Source organism: Ailuropoda melanoleuca, chromosome 1, assembly GCF_002007445.2.
Source record: "Ailuropoda melanoleuca isolate Jingjing chromosome 1, ASM200744v2, whole genome shotgun sequence".
Taxonomy (NCBI): domain Eukaryota; kingdom Metazoa; phylum Chordata; class Mammalia; order Carnivora; family Ursidae; genus Ailuropoda; species Ailuropoda melanoleuca.
Genome location: NC_048218.1, coordinates 56,262,170 through 56,278,865, shown reverse-complemented (window position 1 = coordinate 56,278,865; position 16,696 = coordinate 56,262,170). Strand labels below are relative to the sequence as shown.

The following is a 16,696-nucleotide window of genomic DNA, read 5'->3' as shown; positions in this document are numbered from 1 at the left end:
GTTCATGGTAATTTCCCTTTGGCATCTTGCTTTCTTGGGGTTTTTCTGGCCTCCGTCAAGAAAGCAACATTTAGTATGAAAGTGCTCATCACATGTATTATGTCAGGGAGGAGAAGGCAGGGACTGTATATAGGTCTACGTAAGTCACTACGTGGCTAAGGTTGTGCAGAGTGAACTGGAAGGAATCCCAGTGAGTGAAGTGACATCAACAGAGGGCTGTTCCTCCTCAGTGTGCTGCGGACACACTACCCTTTATAGCATAAACAGAGAACTGCTTCATTGTGAAGCATATCTGGAGAGGATTCTACTGAGAAGAATTGCTAAGATGTAGACAAAAAAGAAATAGGGACTGGATAATTTTCCCTCTTTTAATATAAATCTGTCTTCCTGAGTATAAACTGTGTTCAATGAAGAAAATTTAGAAAATACAGAAAAGCACAAAGAGGGGGAAAATCATTTTAAATCCACTACCCAAGAATAACACTGTTAATAGAGTGAGATATTTTTCGTAGTTATTTTTCTCTCTTTTTTTTCTCACCAATACAAATCATACTTTGTCTACACTGAGTATATGGTTCTAAGTGATCAGAACTGGAAGATATTTAAAAGGACAACATAAACAGATACCTTTATTCAATCTTTTGTACTTTTTTCTTATGCATTTGGTAATTTAAGAGGGAACCAGTTTTGTCATTGATTTATCTGCACTTTCATATTTTACAAAATTGTGTTTATTGTATATTGAAGTTGTTATCCTACTTTTTAAATTTAACATTCTAATGTGATGAGATCTCTGAAGTTTGACTTTAACAGCTGTGTACTATTCCATCAAATAGAGACATTGTTATTTATTCAACCATTATCCTATTGTCATAAATTTAGATTGTTTCCATTTTTATTATGATAATGCATCACAGTTAACTAAACATTTTGTCATAAATCTTTATTTACAATTCTGATTATTTCCTAAGGGTGAATTCCTATGAGTAGGAGCTTTGGATCAACAGATATAACATTTTAAAGGCTTTTGGCTGGTATTGCAAAATTGTCCTCTAGTGGTTCCAATGTACATTTTCATCTCTCAGATCTCAACAACAATGAGATCATCAAACACAAGGCCCCAAGTGGAGACTTGATTGAATTATCCAGTTTGGATGACTGCACTAACAAGATAAAGAAAACAACTGCCAAATATTCACTACACTGGAGACAACGCTCAAGTGGGAAAAGCTGAACGATAATTGCATACTATGTGAGCTCAGCTATATTTATGATCTTTTACAACCTTTCCAGCAACCCCTTGAGACATAAGGTAACATTCACTGAGCATCAACCTCTCACAGCCTCTGTGCTTAGTTCTGTGTATACATTTGCTCTTGAATGCCCACAACTACCCTTTGCTGTAGGTCTGATGAACTCCATTTTACAGATATGAAAAATTAAGTAACTTGCCTAAGATCCCCAACAATTAAATGGTGGTACTAATGCCTAAACCTGAGGTTTTTCCAGGGTGACATTTCCTATAACTATTTCATGAGGTATAGGCTACTTAGTGGGGTAAGAAAAGGATATTCAGAAGATGCTTCAATTTTGTCAAGCCATCAAAGAATCTATTCTGGGCCTCTGAATGACTGATTTTTTTTTAAGGGCATCTAAGTTCATTCAAAGAACTAAGGTAACTCCCAAACTGTAATTGATAGAAAAGTCGAAGGACTGTATACCTGAAGAGAATGGAACTCTGATGCAGGAATTAAGATTAAAGGCTAGATACTAAAATTCATAGTATTAATAGTAATTAGTAAATTGGCTTTTGTAGACATTCCTATTCTCAAAGCTAATGCTTGGATAAACATTTTTATCTTGATCAGAGGTGTTAGAAGTAAAATACTGAATCCAACTTCCTAGTTTCAAATTCTAGCTGTTGAACATAAAAAGCGTTTATTTATTAAGGGGATATCCCAAAACACTTTCAAAATAAACACAAAAAAATCATTAATTAGTTGCTAGGAAAATTAGCACTCATTTGCTTGTTTGTGGGCCATTTACTAGTTATCTGAGTTGGCCTCCCTCTCCATGCTGAGTATCACAAGGGCTGCTGGAGAAGAAGTTGCACAGTTGCTCCAAAATATTTGATGACTGAATGATGAATGAAAGTATAAGATTGACCTCTGCAACAATTAGTAAACAATGCAAGACAGCATGTAATTAAACCCTAAATTGCACAGTTCAGGCAGAATTACAGGTGAGCCTGGTACAATGCCATCGACTCCCCATACAAGTTGAGCTGGCTGGGACTGACTTCTCTCATCCAGTGCTGCCAACTCAGGCATTCCTACTCACCATGTGTTCTGCTGACTTTAAGGGATCAGTCTTCAGATGCCCCTGGGGCTGCCTAAAGCTAAGGGCACTCTAGGGGGAGAATGACAGGAAAAATAAAAAAGTGAAATTGTGCAAGAAAGACAAACCTGGGTTTGGATACAGTGTTTAAGCAAGCTTGTGAGCTTAGACATTCTGAATCCCAGTTCCTTCATCTGTGGAAATTAGAAATATATATGTAGTATCTCTCTCGGTATTGATTGTTAGCGGTTATCTGATACAATTATACCAGTTGTTTACGGGTAGCACCTGTTCCGATAGGGCTTGCTGTGCCCATTGCTTTTTTAAAAATACAACCTTTAGTAGGCACTTCATAAACAGCAATTATATTAGTAAACGTTGAGTCAAACGGTTGAGGACAGAGAAATGGAAAAAGGATAATCCAAGGCCATTTTTGTGACCCGTGCTGCATGCTTGATTTTGCACACTCCTTAAGTCCCAGACAAATAGAATTTGTTGGTACTGACTTCTAAGAGACTCCATTTCTTCTAAGATATCAGATTCCCTGAAGTAAGCACAGGCTCTATTTAGTCCCATGTGAAACCTCTACCTTCTCCAACTCCCTCTGTCTGCTTTCCTCCGCATCCCCACCCCCCTCACGTGTTAGGCTGAGCAACTTGGATCCCGAGCTGCCCAGACTCCAGCTGTTTGATATTGTGCAGCTGAAGGCAGCCTAGGGCAGGGGGCGAGAGACTCCAGATGAAAGCAAAAACTCAAAGAGAACTGGACCTCAGAGCTTTGATACCAAACTCAGTGGGAAACAGGCTCCGTTAAATTTGTTCAGTCAGCCATTTAAGAGGGAAGGAGTTTCTCACACACCCTATAAGGGCTTTTCGTGATGGGATGCTTCCGCGGAGGGGAATCAGTGTTCCAGGGACTGAACAGGACAGAATCAAATGCCAAAGCTGCTGTTGCAAGCTCAGAGATAGGTAACACGCTGCCTCGTTTTGCTCCCATTTTATTATTTTCTTTCTCCCTCATGAGATACCAGGGATTCACTGGGACTTTTGGCCACAGCAACAGAAAACCAGCTATGTCCCGGCCTACTTCAACTCACCCCACTTCTTTAGGTTCTGGGGAGCAGCCCTTATGGAGGAGGACACAAGGAAGGAGGAAAAGTTATGAAGAAGACAGAGATACTGGGACTCCCTACTCCTTACTCCCTGTCCCATTCAGATTCAGACACCAGTTTCATCTCTCTTGCCTTCTGTTGGTTCATCAACCAAGAAACAAAATCATTTGGGGCTTGGTGGACCCAATTTGACAAGTTCCTTACCTATGAACCTCTGCCTGGAATAAGGAAGGACTAAGAAATTAATCATAGTCCACCCCAATGATCTCTTCATTCCTTTAAAAGAAACAACAACAAAACACCAAACCAAACAAAAACCCCATAAACCATATCTTTATTTATCCAGGACAGATGACGACAGGATCAATCACATCACTCACTACCTAAAGTTCTTTAGTGGCTCCCAGTTCCTTTGATATAGGGGGCAGGTGCTCCCTGCTCAGATCCAGCCCACCTCTCCAGACCTGAGTCTTGTGCTCTGGCATCTGTTTTCCCTTCCTCCCTCAAAAGAGCATACTTTCTCATGCTTCCCAACCTCCCCAATTTCTGGCTGACTCAACCACCTACCTGAGTCTTGCACTCTGGCATCTGTTTCCCCTTCCTCAGAAGAGCATACTTTCTCATGCTTCCCAACCTGCCCAGGTTCTGTCTGACTCAACCTCTTCTCTGCTGCAGTCATCTACCTCTTACTCTTTAAGATTTCCTGCTAGCATCACTTCCTCTAGGAACACTTGCCTGAACCATCCCTCCCCAACTCCAGCTGTCTGCCCGTGGAACCGTCTTCTCTCCTTCATCACAGCACCCATCATGAGCTCTGTCGTTGTGCCTGTGCATCCATCTAATGTCCCTCAGCTGGCATCTCCCCAAGCAGAAAAACAATTCCTGTTTCATTTTTGTGCCCCCAGTGCTTAGCCTGATACCTAGCACATACTGGGTGCCCAATATATAAATACACCAAATGGATGAGTGAACGAAGAGTTAATGAAATCAAGTATGTCTGTCACAGCAGTTGAAGCCCAATAGTTCTATGTAGTCTGGAATGTTGAAAGGATACCAATAACCAGTACGACGCCTGGGGTAGAATCATAGTTTGAAAACCAAAACCAGATCCTTACCTAAAGCTAGTGATGACTGATTTGTCTTAGATACAAAGTCATCGAATGGCTACCAGAAGAGTATTTGCATTTAGATGCTAACGGTATATTTGAAATGATAGTGTATGACTTTCAGCTGTATTTTTTTTACTTTGTATTTTGAGACAATTATAGATTCACGAGTTGTAAGAAATAACACAGAGAGTTCTGTATACCCTTCACCTACTTTCCACCTAAATACAGCACAATATCTAGCCTAATCATAGTAGTGTATCTTAATCAATGATGTCTTAGTATCTTAATTGAGTTTGATACAATTACCAACCTTATTCAGATTTTGCCAGTTTTACTTGCACACTCATTTGTAGGTAGTTGTATGTTTTTGAAATGATTTGTAGGTTATTGTGTCTGTGAAGCCTAGCCCCTGAATGTCTGGCCACAACCAGTAAGAGTCAGGATTATGCCCAGCTGGCCCCCTGAAGAAAGGGCTTGAGTCTCGCCCAAAAAGCTTACAGCAACAGGATTCAGCCCTGATCCAGTCTCTGCTTTGCATCCTCTGAGACCCCACTGTAGAATGTCTTATTCCTCCTCTGACAGGACAAGAAAGGACGCAGTCTTCCTGGAGGATGCTTGATGAGTTGGAACAATTCCATCCACCCTTCTCTGCCATCAGCCAACACACCAGGGTAGGCTACGTATTTTGCAGAGTCTGGTACAAAATAAAAGTGCAGGGTCCCAGTCAGGAGTGGGAAAGTCAATCTCCCTTTCTTAGACCCACAGCAAATGGCCAAACCCCAAGGGGTTGTAATGAGCATACCAAGATACTCTGGGGGATGGGCTAGAGGCTGCTGCTGAGATGTGTACTGAAAGCACTGTGAAACTGCCAGCCTTGGTGGGGGGAGCCACTGCCTCACCCTCCCGAGATGCAAGATACATGCCCTCCCCCAACCCTCCCTACACTTACGCTTAGGCCCCCCTCAGGGGCAGAGGGTGACTGAAGCCATGGAGCAAGTATTGGGTGGGAAAGACGGGAGAAGGCCAGGGCACCAGGGGTCACGGAACTAGCCAGCTGAACACCTATCCCAGGGAGGCAGTGGGAGGCAGGACCACATGTGAGCTGAGACTCCAAAACTCCAGTGCCTGCTGCTCCACTGTCCAGTTGAACTTCAAACACAAATTCAAAGAGAAAAATGTCAAGATAGCAGCCGCAGAGATTAAAACCAAGCATGGGGCCTGAGTGCAAGGCTCTGTGTAACTGCGCTGGCCACATATCCATGAAGTTTCCTGAACATACCAAGCCCAGAATTCATTACCTGCATTAGGGACTCTACAATTGCCCTATTCCAGACCTGCATCATTTTTTTTTAAATGTGGAGTATTGCAAAAGCCTCTTTATTAATTGTCTTACCTGCCATCTGCTTCCATCACTGGTCCATTTTTCACATTACTGATGGCAACATCTGTAGAGATGTCAAATTTGATGATGCCACATCTCTCCCTCCACCTGAAATTGTTCAGTGACCTCACCACTTTTAGGATGAAGTCAAACTCTTAAGCGAAGCACATGAAACCCTTCACACCAGTCCTGAACAAGTATCTCCTCAATGTGGTCTCCCAGTATCACCCCTGCCCTGACCCCCCAACCTTGTTCCCTCCCTTACTTTACACAACTTCTTCAGAATGCTCCAGGATCATGTCTCTAGGCCTTTGTGTATGTGGTAACCTGCTGGAGCATCTTTACTGCCTGCTGCACCAAATTCCCCCTTGTCCTCAAAACTTAGCTTAATTGTTAGCTCCTCTGGCCTGCCTTGCCTACCATACTTTCCCAATATGATGGGTGCTTATTATCCAGGGCTTATATATCACTTGGTGTTTACCCTTATTATAGCACCTACTACATTGTTTTGTAATTAAGTATTTTAAGCTGTCCTGTTTCTCAGCCATAGGAGATGCCATTCACACTGTGGTGTATTTTCAATTTTCCCCAGCTGATGTGATCCCCTTGAAACCTGTAATCCTCACTGTAGTCCTAATGCCTTGCACAACTTCTGGAATAAGGAAGGCAGTAGGTAGATGTTTGCTAAAGAAGGGAAAGAGAGAGAAAGAGAGGAAGAATTGTAGCTGCCAGTGTATAGAATTTCTTTCTCTCCCAGCCCCAGTCCCACAAAGTCTCCCCACCGTTTGATCTCTTAGGAGCTAAAATGGATTGACAGCACAGTCAGTCTGATCACGCAGGCACAGGTGGTTTAGGGGATGGAAAATAATGATTTGACCAAATTTGAAGCAGTGGCTGTGGTGGACCTTAGTCCCTCAACTTGGGGCCTTTCCATAGCAAACACAGAAATGCTGATACTTATCTCACTCAAGAATGACCAATTCATAAAGTTACCATGCAGCATTTTGGAAAATAAACAGAAATGTTTAAATATACAAAGGAAGAAAAAAATGTTTTACGGACATAGAAAAACAATTTAAAAATGTATAACATGGGGGCGCCTGGGTGGCTCAGTCAGTTAAGCATCTGCTTTCAGCTCAGGTCATGATCCCAGAGTTCCAGGCTCCTTGCTCAGGGGGGAGTCTGCTTCTCCCTCTCCCTCTGCCCCTCTCCCCGCTCATGCTCTCTCTCAAATAAATAAAATCTTTTAAAAAATACATAACATACAGTTGCCAAAACTTATAAAACTCTACCCACAAAGAGAATTTTACTGTATACATTTTTTTTTTTTTTTTTTTTACAAATCAACTAGGTTGAGGAGAAATCTAAAATGTAACAGAGGGTATAACAATTGAAACCTAACTTTATTATGAATGAATAATAAAATGATAATGAAAGAGGTGGGGAAGAAAAGCACTAACCCAAGTTTCTTTGGAAAACAGTATTTGACTAGATATTATAAGGCTAAAAGCAAAAACAAACATACAAACAAACAAAAAACCCACACTGTACACAAAGATGGTATTCTAGTTAGTAAATTTATTTCTCACAGGGATATGGGTTAGCAATTCTGAAACTACTTTATGTATATACTTGGGTTGAACAGATAAATACGTTGTAGAAATGCAGAATGTATGTAGAAATAAATACATTGTAGAAATGTAAAATTTCATTGCAGAAATGAAAGCCAGGCTTTTCAATGTCAGAGAAAGAAGTTACAAATAAGGAAAAGGGGAAGAAGAGAATGAACTCTGTGGTGTTGAGGAAGAGTCAGAGGTATCAGTATGGACTCATGATTTTTAAAATATATATACAGAGAGAAATATACAGAAATAAACATAGATGTATATAGGCACCTAGTACGTTCCTAGTACTCATACGGACATTTCCTATCTCTATCTGCTGAGAGGGTCCAAGAGCAAGGACATCCCAGTGACAGTGCGCATACCCAGCACTCAAATCATGGTTTCTACATACCATTTTCCAATAAAAGGAATTAGAAATTCTTGGAAAAGTATTTGATTCCAGGGCTATGACAGGAAAAATACAAGATGAGCCACGAACATCTTGTGTTGTCACCAAAGCAAGGAAGTACTCGGAAAAGGGTTGGAGTATGTGGAAAGGGCAAAGCAGCCAACTGCAGCTAAAGCTGGATACAATTTCAGTAATAAAATAATCAGCAGTTGTATTGGATTATAACTAATAGAATAAAATAAGTATCCCTGAGTCCATACTGATATAAGTAACTGATTGAATGAATGAATAAAATAGAATAAAAGGAGAAGCTCTTCCTTATAGAATAATTCCTAACTAATAAATGAGAAGGAGTTAGGAAAATAGAAAATCTTTATTAGAACACCACATTAATAATTTTCAGGATGCTAAAATCAATGGGCAAAAGATATTTGCATAGTCTCAAAATATCACCCCCAAGATATTTATTAAACACAAAGTTTTGTTTTTTTTAACTGTCTTTACTGTGAAGAGAGAGAGTAGGTACCACCTTAACCAAGTGATTCAGGTTGCCATCACTAATAATAAGTTATACTGATACTATGTATCCCCAGTATGATACATTGAGAAAGACATATCACTTCTGTGGTAGTCTTGCTCCAAAATAGAAAACATCAGACAAACTGAAATTAAGGGACATTCTACAAAATAACTAATACTCTTTCAATGTGTCAGGGTCAAGAAAAAACTAAGGAACTGTTAAAGACTGAGAGCCAATGAGACATGAGAACTGAATGCAACATGGGATACTGGATTGAATTCTATAACAGAAAAAAAGATTGTAGTGGAAAACTAATGAAATCTAAGTAAGTTCATAGTTTAGTTAATAGTATTGTAATGATGTTAGTTTTTTAAGTTTTGATTATTGGACTTGGTTATTAATGATGATAACAATAGGAGAAACTAGGTGAAGGGTATATGAGAATTTATTGTACTATCTTTGCAACTGTTCTATAAAGTTACTTAAATTACAAAGTTGAAAAAAGCAGGGGAGATCATGCAGGTAAAGTGGGAGGGGGGTTCAAGAGAGAAAAGGGGGGAAGGCATGTTTGAAATCCTCGGAGAGAGAACATGCACTGTCGGAATGAAGGAGAGTTCAGAATGGCTCACTGGAGCAGGGAGGCAGAAAATGTTTTTGTTTTTGTTTCTCATTTTTCTTAAAAAATGTAATGGGAAAAAAAATCACCATTTCTCACTTATTTAAAAACCAGAGGACAATTCAAGCAGCCGTGGGCTAGTGCTGGCCTTCAAATGTTAAGGCCTATTCTGGACTATGAACATCAGCCCCAGGGGTTGCTCTAGATGTTTCAAAGAGCGAGTGCTTGGCCAGGGGTCATGTTGGAGGTCACCTAGGGAGCCTGCGGGCCTGTATCTGAGACTCCACAGACATCTTAAATAGGGAAGTCAAATCCCCAAGTTGCCTCAATGAACACGGAAATAACACAAGAGGGTCAAGTTTCTTGGTCCCAATGTTGAGTGGAGTCTATTACTGCAGTGAAGCGGTCTATACCATGACGTCCACATGGGTCAAATCATTAGGTCATGATACCTCCTCTTCTAAGAAGAGCTCAAGTGGGTCCTGAAACATTTGTTTGTGGAAGTTATTCTACCTCTAAAGTGACTTGGAATATCTTCTCTTAATGTTAATCTTTTGTTCACTATTAGAGTTAATGTTATAATTTAATTCTCAGGTAATCTTGTTTCCAATCTAGTGAACTACCAACATAGACACGGTGGACTGTCTCTCTGTCAAAGACTGTCTGAAATGAACAAAATGTTGAGGCAGCTAGCTGTGAAGCTGAACTATGTGTGGTGTGGAGGTGTGGGAGGGATAACTGACATATCTGCATTCCCACTGATTGCCCCGGTGCCCTCAGCCACCATAAAATCATGGATGTTGGGATCAGAAGACCTGAGATTGGCTCCTAGCACCGCACTTTGTCCAGCTATGTGGTTTTACAAATCACTAGGCCTTACAGCTTGTTTTCTGATCTGTAAAATGGGATAATGATTATTACCTATCTCACATAATTGTTTTGAGAATCAATGGAGATATTGCATGTGAAAGTACTTTTCAAAGGGTAAAACAATTTACGAATGTTAATTTTAATTTCACTGTCCCCACACAATGAAACATATGGCATTTTTTAAATGTAAAAAAACCCCAAACCCACAAGGCACAAATTTTTAGAAACAAGTAATTTCTGTAAAGCAATCACTTTTTTTTTTAACCTAAAACATATTTTTTAGCACTTAGTTATGTAGTTAGATGTGAGATGCCACAATTCTTTTCTATAGTTTCTTTAGCAGTGAGCCCAGTCTGGTTGCCAGGACCATAAAAACAGAAGGCTGTTGATCATTAGTCTGTGTAAAACAGAGCACTTGGGCATCTCACTTGGAACTCGCTTTTTAACTTGTTTCAAGAGGTGGCGCTTAGAACTGAAAAGAGTATTGTATGTCTGAATGAGTGCACGAAAACACCAGGCCAGACTGGGGTGTGGGCACCCACTTATGTGTGCAACTGCCTTTTTACCTAATTAATCCTCTCCTTGCAAGCCTGAACGGGGCCTGTGAACTTCACATTCCACTGGTAACTGGAACTCTGAATCCTACAAAACCTGGAGGCTTTAATGGAACGTTATTTGTTCAGGGCCCTTGAAGCAATGATATCTAATGGAGCAGAAGCAAAGAGAAAATGCCTTGAGCTTTATAGTATGAACAGTTAATTTCCATCACAGACCTGGCCCTGTCACTCCCTTGCTTAGAAACCCAGGAGGGCTCCCCTCCTGGATAGAGTCCAAACTCCTCTCAACCAACCCTGGTCTCATCTTTCCACACACTCTTGCCACTCCTACCTTCTCCCTCCCCTCCCCAGTCTCTGGGCCTGTGCTTTCCGAAGCTGCAGACTACCTGTAAGAAATGAAACTGACATGTCTAAAATGCAGATATCCTTGCTGGACCTCAGGGTTACTGAACAGAATTTCTGGGTGTAGAGGCCTCAGGACTCTGCATGCCAAAACTAGCTCCTCTAGCAATTCTTATAAACACAAAAAGTTTGGAGGTACCAGTCTAGCCCTACTCGATAAACTGTCCGTTCCTTGAATTCCACATGCATTTTATTTCTCAGTCCCTGTGCCTTACTCTTCCTCTCCATAAACTTACTAAATTTCCTTTACTGAGTACCTTCGGTATGCTAAATGCGGCCTATAAATTAAAGCTTCAAGGCCCAGCTCATATTTATGGATTCTCTGATGCCTCTCCTGACCCCTTTCAAATAGTCAATAAAATTAACTAAGTACGTACTAAGTATCCAGTTCAACGTGCAGAAAGGAAATAGAAATGAACTAGATTCAGTCTCTGTCCTCAAGATGCTTGTTCAGAGTGACAGAGATCTCATGTCTCTGTGTCCCAGGACCATAGCCCTGGAAGAGATTGAAGCCCAGGAAGAGATTGAAGTGTCAGCCAGTCCAGATGGGGAGGATCTCTGTGGCATTAAGATGCATAGGCCCCATAATAACTGTGGAGTTCACTCTGGGCCAAGCCAGCAGTCCTTTTCTTTCTAAAATGACTATTACAGAAGGAATGCTAAAGTGCTTTTCTAATAGGTTTGATGTGGCTACAAGTTTTTACAGAGGTAAAACCGAGGCTCTGATGTATTAAATTTCCTTCTCTGGGTCTTAGAGTAGGCTTATGACAGAACTGAGTACATGAGAACTCCAAGTGTGTGTGAGCATGGGGCCCCCACACAAAAGGTCCTTACTAAATGTGTGCCAAGTGAATGAATCCATGAATGATCGATCTGCTTTATAATCTTCTAAAAATAATAAACCACCTCTGACAGCACTAGCCTGCAGCTTGAGTCTCTCGGCTCCAATACTGCAAGTCCCTCACATTCTGGGACTTTGAGTTTCCCCAGTTTTTTTAGTCCTTTGTTCTCCTTTCAAATTTTTAGATTTAATTTGTCAAAACTGTATTTCCCTCTATTTTTCCAAATTAATTTGTTTTTCTTCCTAGGTCTGTCACTTGGTACTTTCAAAGTTTCTTTTTCTCCTCTCACTTTATTTCCCCCCCTTCCCACCCCCTCCTCCCCGTGTCCCACATCCTGAGTACGAAGGCGGGCAGGATTAGTCCAGCCAGAAGCATGATGTCTGAGAGCCATGACAGACGCACTAAAGCGTGCAGCGGTGATAAAAGGCAGCTCTGATGAGCTCTGTCAGGAATCCCTCAGGAACATGGAGGGAAATATTTGCTAACCCCTCTCCTGGCTCCAGGCCCCCAGGCCCCACAACAGGATCATACCTAGAAAAGTTGAGGGAGAAAAGTGGTGAAACAAGAAAGTCTCCTTCCCCTCCTGGCACCCCACTTAAGAGACTTTTCCCCAGAGCCCAAATTCTCCTTCTTGCATCTGAAAGGCCCTGGCTTAAAACTGTGAGTGGCCACAACCTATGATTTAAACCCTGGGTTGTTGAAGGAATACTGTAAGACACTGGGACAGAAGACTGCATAACCTACTTCTGGCTTGTGAAAAGAAAGATGAGTGAGAGTGAAAAAGACCCTTTAGTGCTTTGTCTAATCCAACATTCATGCTGTGTGTGTGTGTGCACAAAACACACAAGCATACCTGTGCATTTAGCTTCTACTTCCCCTCCAAGTACACTCAAGTAATAATTTCTGAATTCTTATTATATGCCAGCCCTCTGGTTGGTCATGGAGAAATGAGGTGAATAAGGCAGGTCTTTGCCCTCAGGAGGCTCATACATGCCTTTGGCAACAGATGCTCTGGAAGAGGCTCAGCCAGTGTTCTGGGAGAGCCCAGAGTTTGGGGGGTTGGGAGAGAGGCATGGGGAGGGATTAAAAAATAAACAAAATCTTCCAGTAAGTGGTAGCCCCTTAGATAATAACCTAGGGAGGTTAGCTGTGGTGTGAATAAAGGGGAAAAAAGAAAAGAAAAGAAAAAGACTTCCAGCTATAGAGATGGGAAGTAGGAACATTCTAGGAGGAAAAAGCAATCTGATAAATGATATAGAGCTAGGATTGCTCAGGGAAGAGATTATTAGGAACTTTCAATGCTAGGAAAATTTTGGTTTTTGTTTTGCAGTCAATAGAGACCATTAAAGATTGTTTCCTTTGGAGCAGGAAAATGACATGATTTATATTTTATGGAAAATCAAGATAGAGGTACTAGTTAAGTAGTTATTGTAACAACAGAAGTGGGATATAGTGAGAGTCAGAACTGGATAGTAGAAATGGGAATTAAAAGAATAGGCATATATATTAATTTCTAATTGAATGGAGGCTTTAGAGAGTATTGATATTAAGACAGAAAACTTTGGTTCAAGATGGTTGATTGGTCATGCACATTTACATCTTTTCTCCCAAGAATATATTAAATGATACTGAAAGAATAATAAAAAGTTATCCATCCTCTTTAACCAAAATGGAAAGTGGGGGCATTAGGGTACAAAAGTTATCAAAATATTTATGGAAGACTAAAAGTAGTTAAAAGAGTAGTGACTGGTGAAGCAGTGTGGAAGAACTAGACCTGAGAATACACACACACAGGAAGTTGGTCTGTCCTGCAGAGCCCTGGAGAAGCTCAAGACCTCAAGAGGCCAGGGCCTAACTATAGGGAGAAAAAGCAAGTCTATAGACATGACAGTCAACTTTCAACAAATCCCCACCAACTGTATGCAGAAGTGCCAGGCAGTTAGGTACAAACAAATGGAAGAAAGGATAAATCTACTCTAAAGAAACAGAGCAAACTATTTGGGAAAAGGTAAGGGAACTATTATGGAAGTTGACATCTATGGCATTTAGGGATCTCAAAGCATAATGGCCTATTTACTGTCCCCTCACCATTGAGTGAACACCCTCATTTGATTTGTTCTACCTGCATACGCAGAACTTACAACCTGTCTACCTGCTGCCTTATATTTAAATGTAAATGAGGAACCAAAGATCTTAAAATATGAAGAAACATGGAGACAAACTAAAAGGAAAAGACTGAAAGTAGGAAAAAATACAGAGAATGAAAACAGAACTGTAAAAAGAAGGTACAAGTCTTGCTATATGAATGCCATGGTTCTCAAATCTTCTGAGAATGCGATAATTTGTAATAGCTTAAGTCAAGCAAGAGTAGGATGCTATTTAAAAACACTTAAATCTATGGATGCCTGAAATATCAATAATGATAATATATTTCTCTTCGGTGTTGGAAAGTAAAATACAAAGGAAATCTCATAGAAAGTAAAATTTAAAAGACAAAAGCATATAAAAAATGAGAGAAAAAAGAAAAAATATCACCTCAATTGTTCTTATACCTGATTAATAGAAATATCAAATTAAGAAACAGAGGAAAATGAGAAAAAATTATAAAAGAAATAAAAGAAAAAAATTCACAGAACAGTAGGACACAAGCCCTCATACTTAAAAGCCCCATTAAGCACAGTGAATGAGAAAGGTGCTCACCTAGACATCTATTTGTGAAGATTTGAGAACATCAAAGTGAAAGAGAAGATCTAAAAGCTTCCAAGGAATAGAAATTGAACACTTATAAAAACTAGAATCAGACATGAGACAGAAAACTTATTTGGAGAAATAATAGCTGAAAATTCCCCTAACCTAGGGAAGGAAAGACACATCCAGTTCAGGAAGCACAGAGTCCCAAACAAGGTGAGCCCAAAGAGGTCTACACCATGACACCTAATAAATAAAATGTCAAAGGCTAAAGATAAAGAGAGAAAGTTAAAAGCAGCAAGGGATATGCAAAAAGTTACCTATAAGGGAAGCAGCATAAGGCTATCAGCTGACTTTTCAGCAGAAACTGAAGACAAGAAGGCAGTGGCATGCTGTATTCAAAGTGCTGAAAAGGAAAAACTTACAATCAAGAATACTCTACTTGCCCAGAGTATCATTCAGAATAGAAGGAGAAATAAAGAGTTTCCCAGACAAAAAAAAAAAAATTTTAAATAAAAAAATTAAAGGAGTTTATTACCACTAAGCTGACCTTACAAGAAATGTTAAAGTAACTTCTTCAAGTGAGAAAGAAAAAGCCATAATTACACATAGGAAAATGATGATTAAAACAATGTAAAATATGACAACGTATATATAAAACATGGAGAGGGAGAGTAAAAATGGAAATTCCTTTAGAATGTGTTTAAGTGACCATCAACTTGCATGTATTGCATGGACACTGGGTGTTATATGAAAAAAATGAATCATGAAACACTACATCAAAAACTAATGATGTACTGGATGGTACATAACATAATAAAAAAAATTTTTTAAAGTGACCATCAACTTAATATAGACTGCTATATATTTAGGATGTTACATAAAAACCTCACAGTAACCACAAACCCAAAACCTATAATAGTTACACAAAAATAAAGAGAAAGAAGGACACATATAACACCACAGAAAGTCATCAATTACAAGCAAAGAGAGCAAGAGAAGAAGAAAGGAAGAGAGAAGAACTCCAAGAACAACAAGAAAACAAAGTGGCAATAAGAACACACTTATCAATAATTATTTTAAATATAAATGGTCTAGGGGGGGAGGTTAAGATGGCGGAGGAGTAGGGGACCCCTTTTTCAGCCGGTCCCCTGAGTTGAGCTGGATAGGTACCAGACCAGCAGGAACAGCCACGGAATCAGCCTGAGACGCAGGAAGATACATCTGGATCTCTACAAATGAACATCTCCAGCGCTGAGTATTGAGGTACGAAGCGGGGAGCCGTGAAACCGCGCACAGATATCGGAAGCTAAACAGAAGGGGGAGGGAGCCGCCATGTCAGGGCGCCGGGAAGCGGTAGCCACCTGCACCTGAGCGGACAGACCACGGACCCGCACGCTTGAGACAGCAGATTGAGAAGGGAGCTCCGGGAGCCCGCACGGGGCAGCTGGCGACTGGCGGCTGGCGGGGTTGGAAACACAAAGGACAGAGACGCGCTGGCCCTGGAAGTGAGGGCTGGGACGCTGGGTGTGGGGCGCACAGCCCGGGATGCTGCAGGGTTGAGCAGCACCAACAGAAACAGAGTTAAAGTGGCCAGAACATCAGTGGAGAACGATCCGCGATCCCTCTGTTCTGAGACAGAGGCTGAATTTCAGCCGCTGCTGCTCTCTCAGAAGAGGCATAGCAAACCGCCAGGGAAAGCCGCCAGAGAACAAAAGCCCGGAAATACCGGCTCACAGGGTGCCCATCCCCATCCCCCCTCGCAAGGGACACAGAGACTCTACCCAAACAGGGTTTTCTGAGTACCTGCAGGCAGGCCCCTCCCCCAGAAGGCAGGCTGAAAAATCAAGAAGCCCACAACCCGGAGCGCCTGAGTGGCGCAGTCACCAAGCACCTGTCTTCGGATTAGGGTGTGATCACAACGCTCCGTAAGGAGTCCTTCATCGGGCTTCTCCACCGGGAACCTGCTTCTTCCTCTCCCACTCCTCTGCTTGGGTTCCCTTTCTTGCTGACTGTCTCTCTCTCTCTCAAATAAATAAATAAACTCTTTAAGGAAGAAGCCCACATCCCTAAGATCTCTATAAAACAAGGGCGCACGGCCTGGGTCCCAGTCAACACTTGGGCTCTGGACAACCCTGCAATCTCTCTTCATCAGAATGACGAGAAGGAGAAGTCCCCCCCAGCAAAGAAAAGATAATGAGTCTGTGGCCTCTGCCACAGAATTGGCCTCGGCCACAGAATTAATACATA

At 41.1% G+C, this 16,696-nt stretch overlaps 1 protein-coding gene and 1 long non-coding RNA gene across 2 annotated transcripts in view; both read right to left on the bottom strand.

The window, feature by feature from the left end:
- Positions 1 to 4,127, bottom strand: part of BOC (BOC cell adhesion associated, oncogene regulated) — a 75,495-nt gene extending 71,368 nt beyond the window's left edge. The window contains exons 1-2 of the mRNA XM_034669792.1: positions 4,016 to 4,127; positions 2,977 to 3,049 (exon numbers count right to left, since the gene is read on the bottom strand). Coding sequence (XP_034525683.1) covers positions 2,977 to 3,049; positions 4,016 to 4,127 — 185 coding nt within the window. The remainder of the gene's footprint in view (positions 1 to 2,976; positions 3,050 to 4,015) is intronic.
- Positions 4,128 to 4,763: 636 nt separating this feature from the next.
- Positions 4,764 to 16,696, bottom strand: part of LOC117803144 — a 30,207-nt gene continuing 18,274 nt past the window's right edge. Inside the window, exons 2-3 of the long non-coding RNA XR_004626850.1 lie at positions 5,507 to 5,706; positions 4,764 to 5,251 (exon numbers count right to left, since the gene is read on the bottom strand). This is a non-coding gene — a long non-coding RNA (uncharacterized LOC117803144). The remainder of the gene's footprint in view (positions 5,252 to 5,506; positions 5,707 to 16,696) is intronic.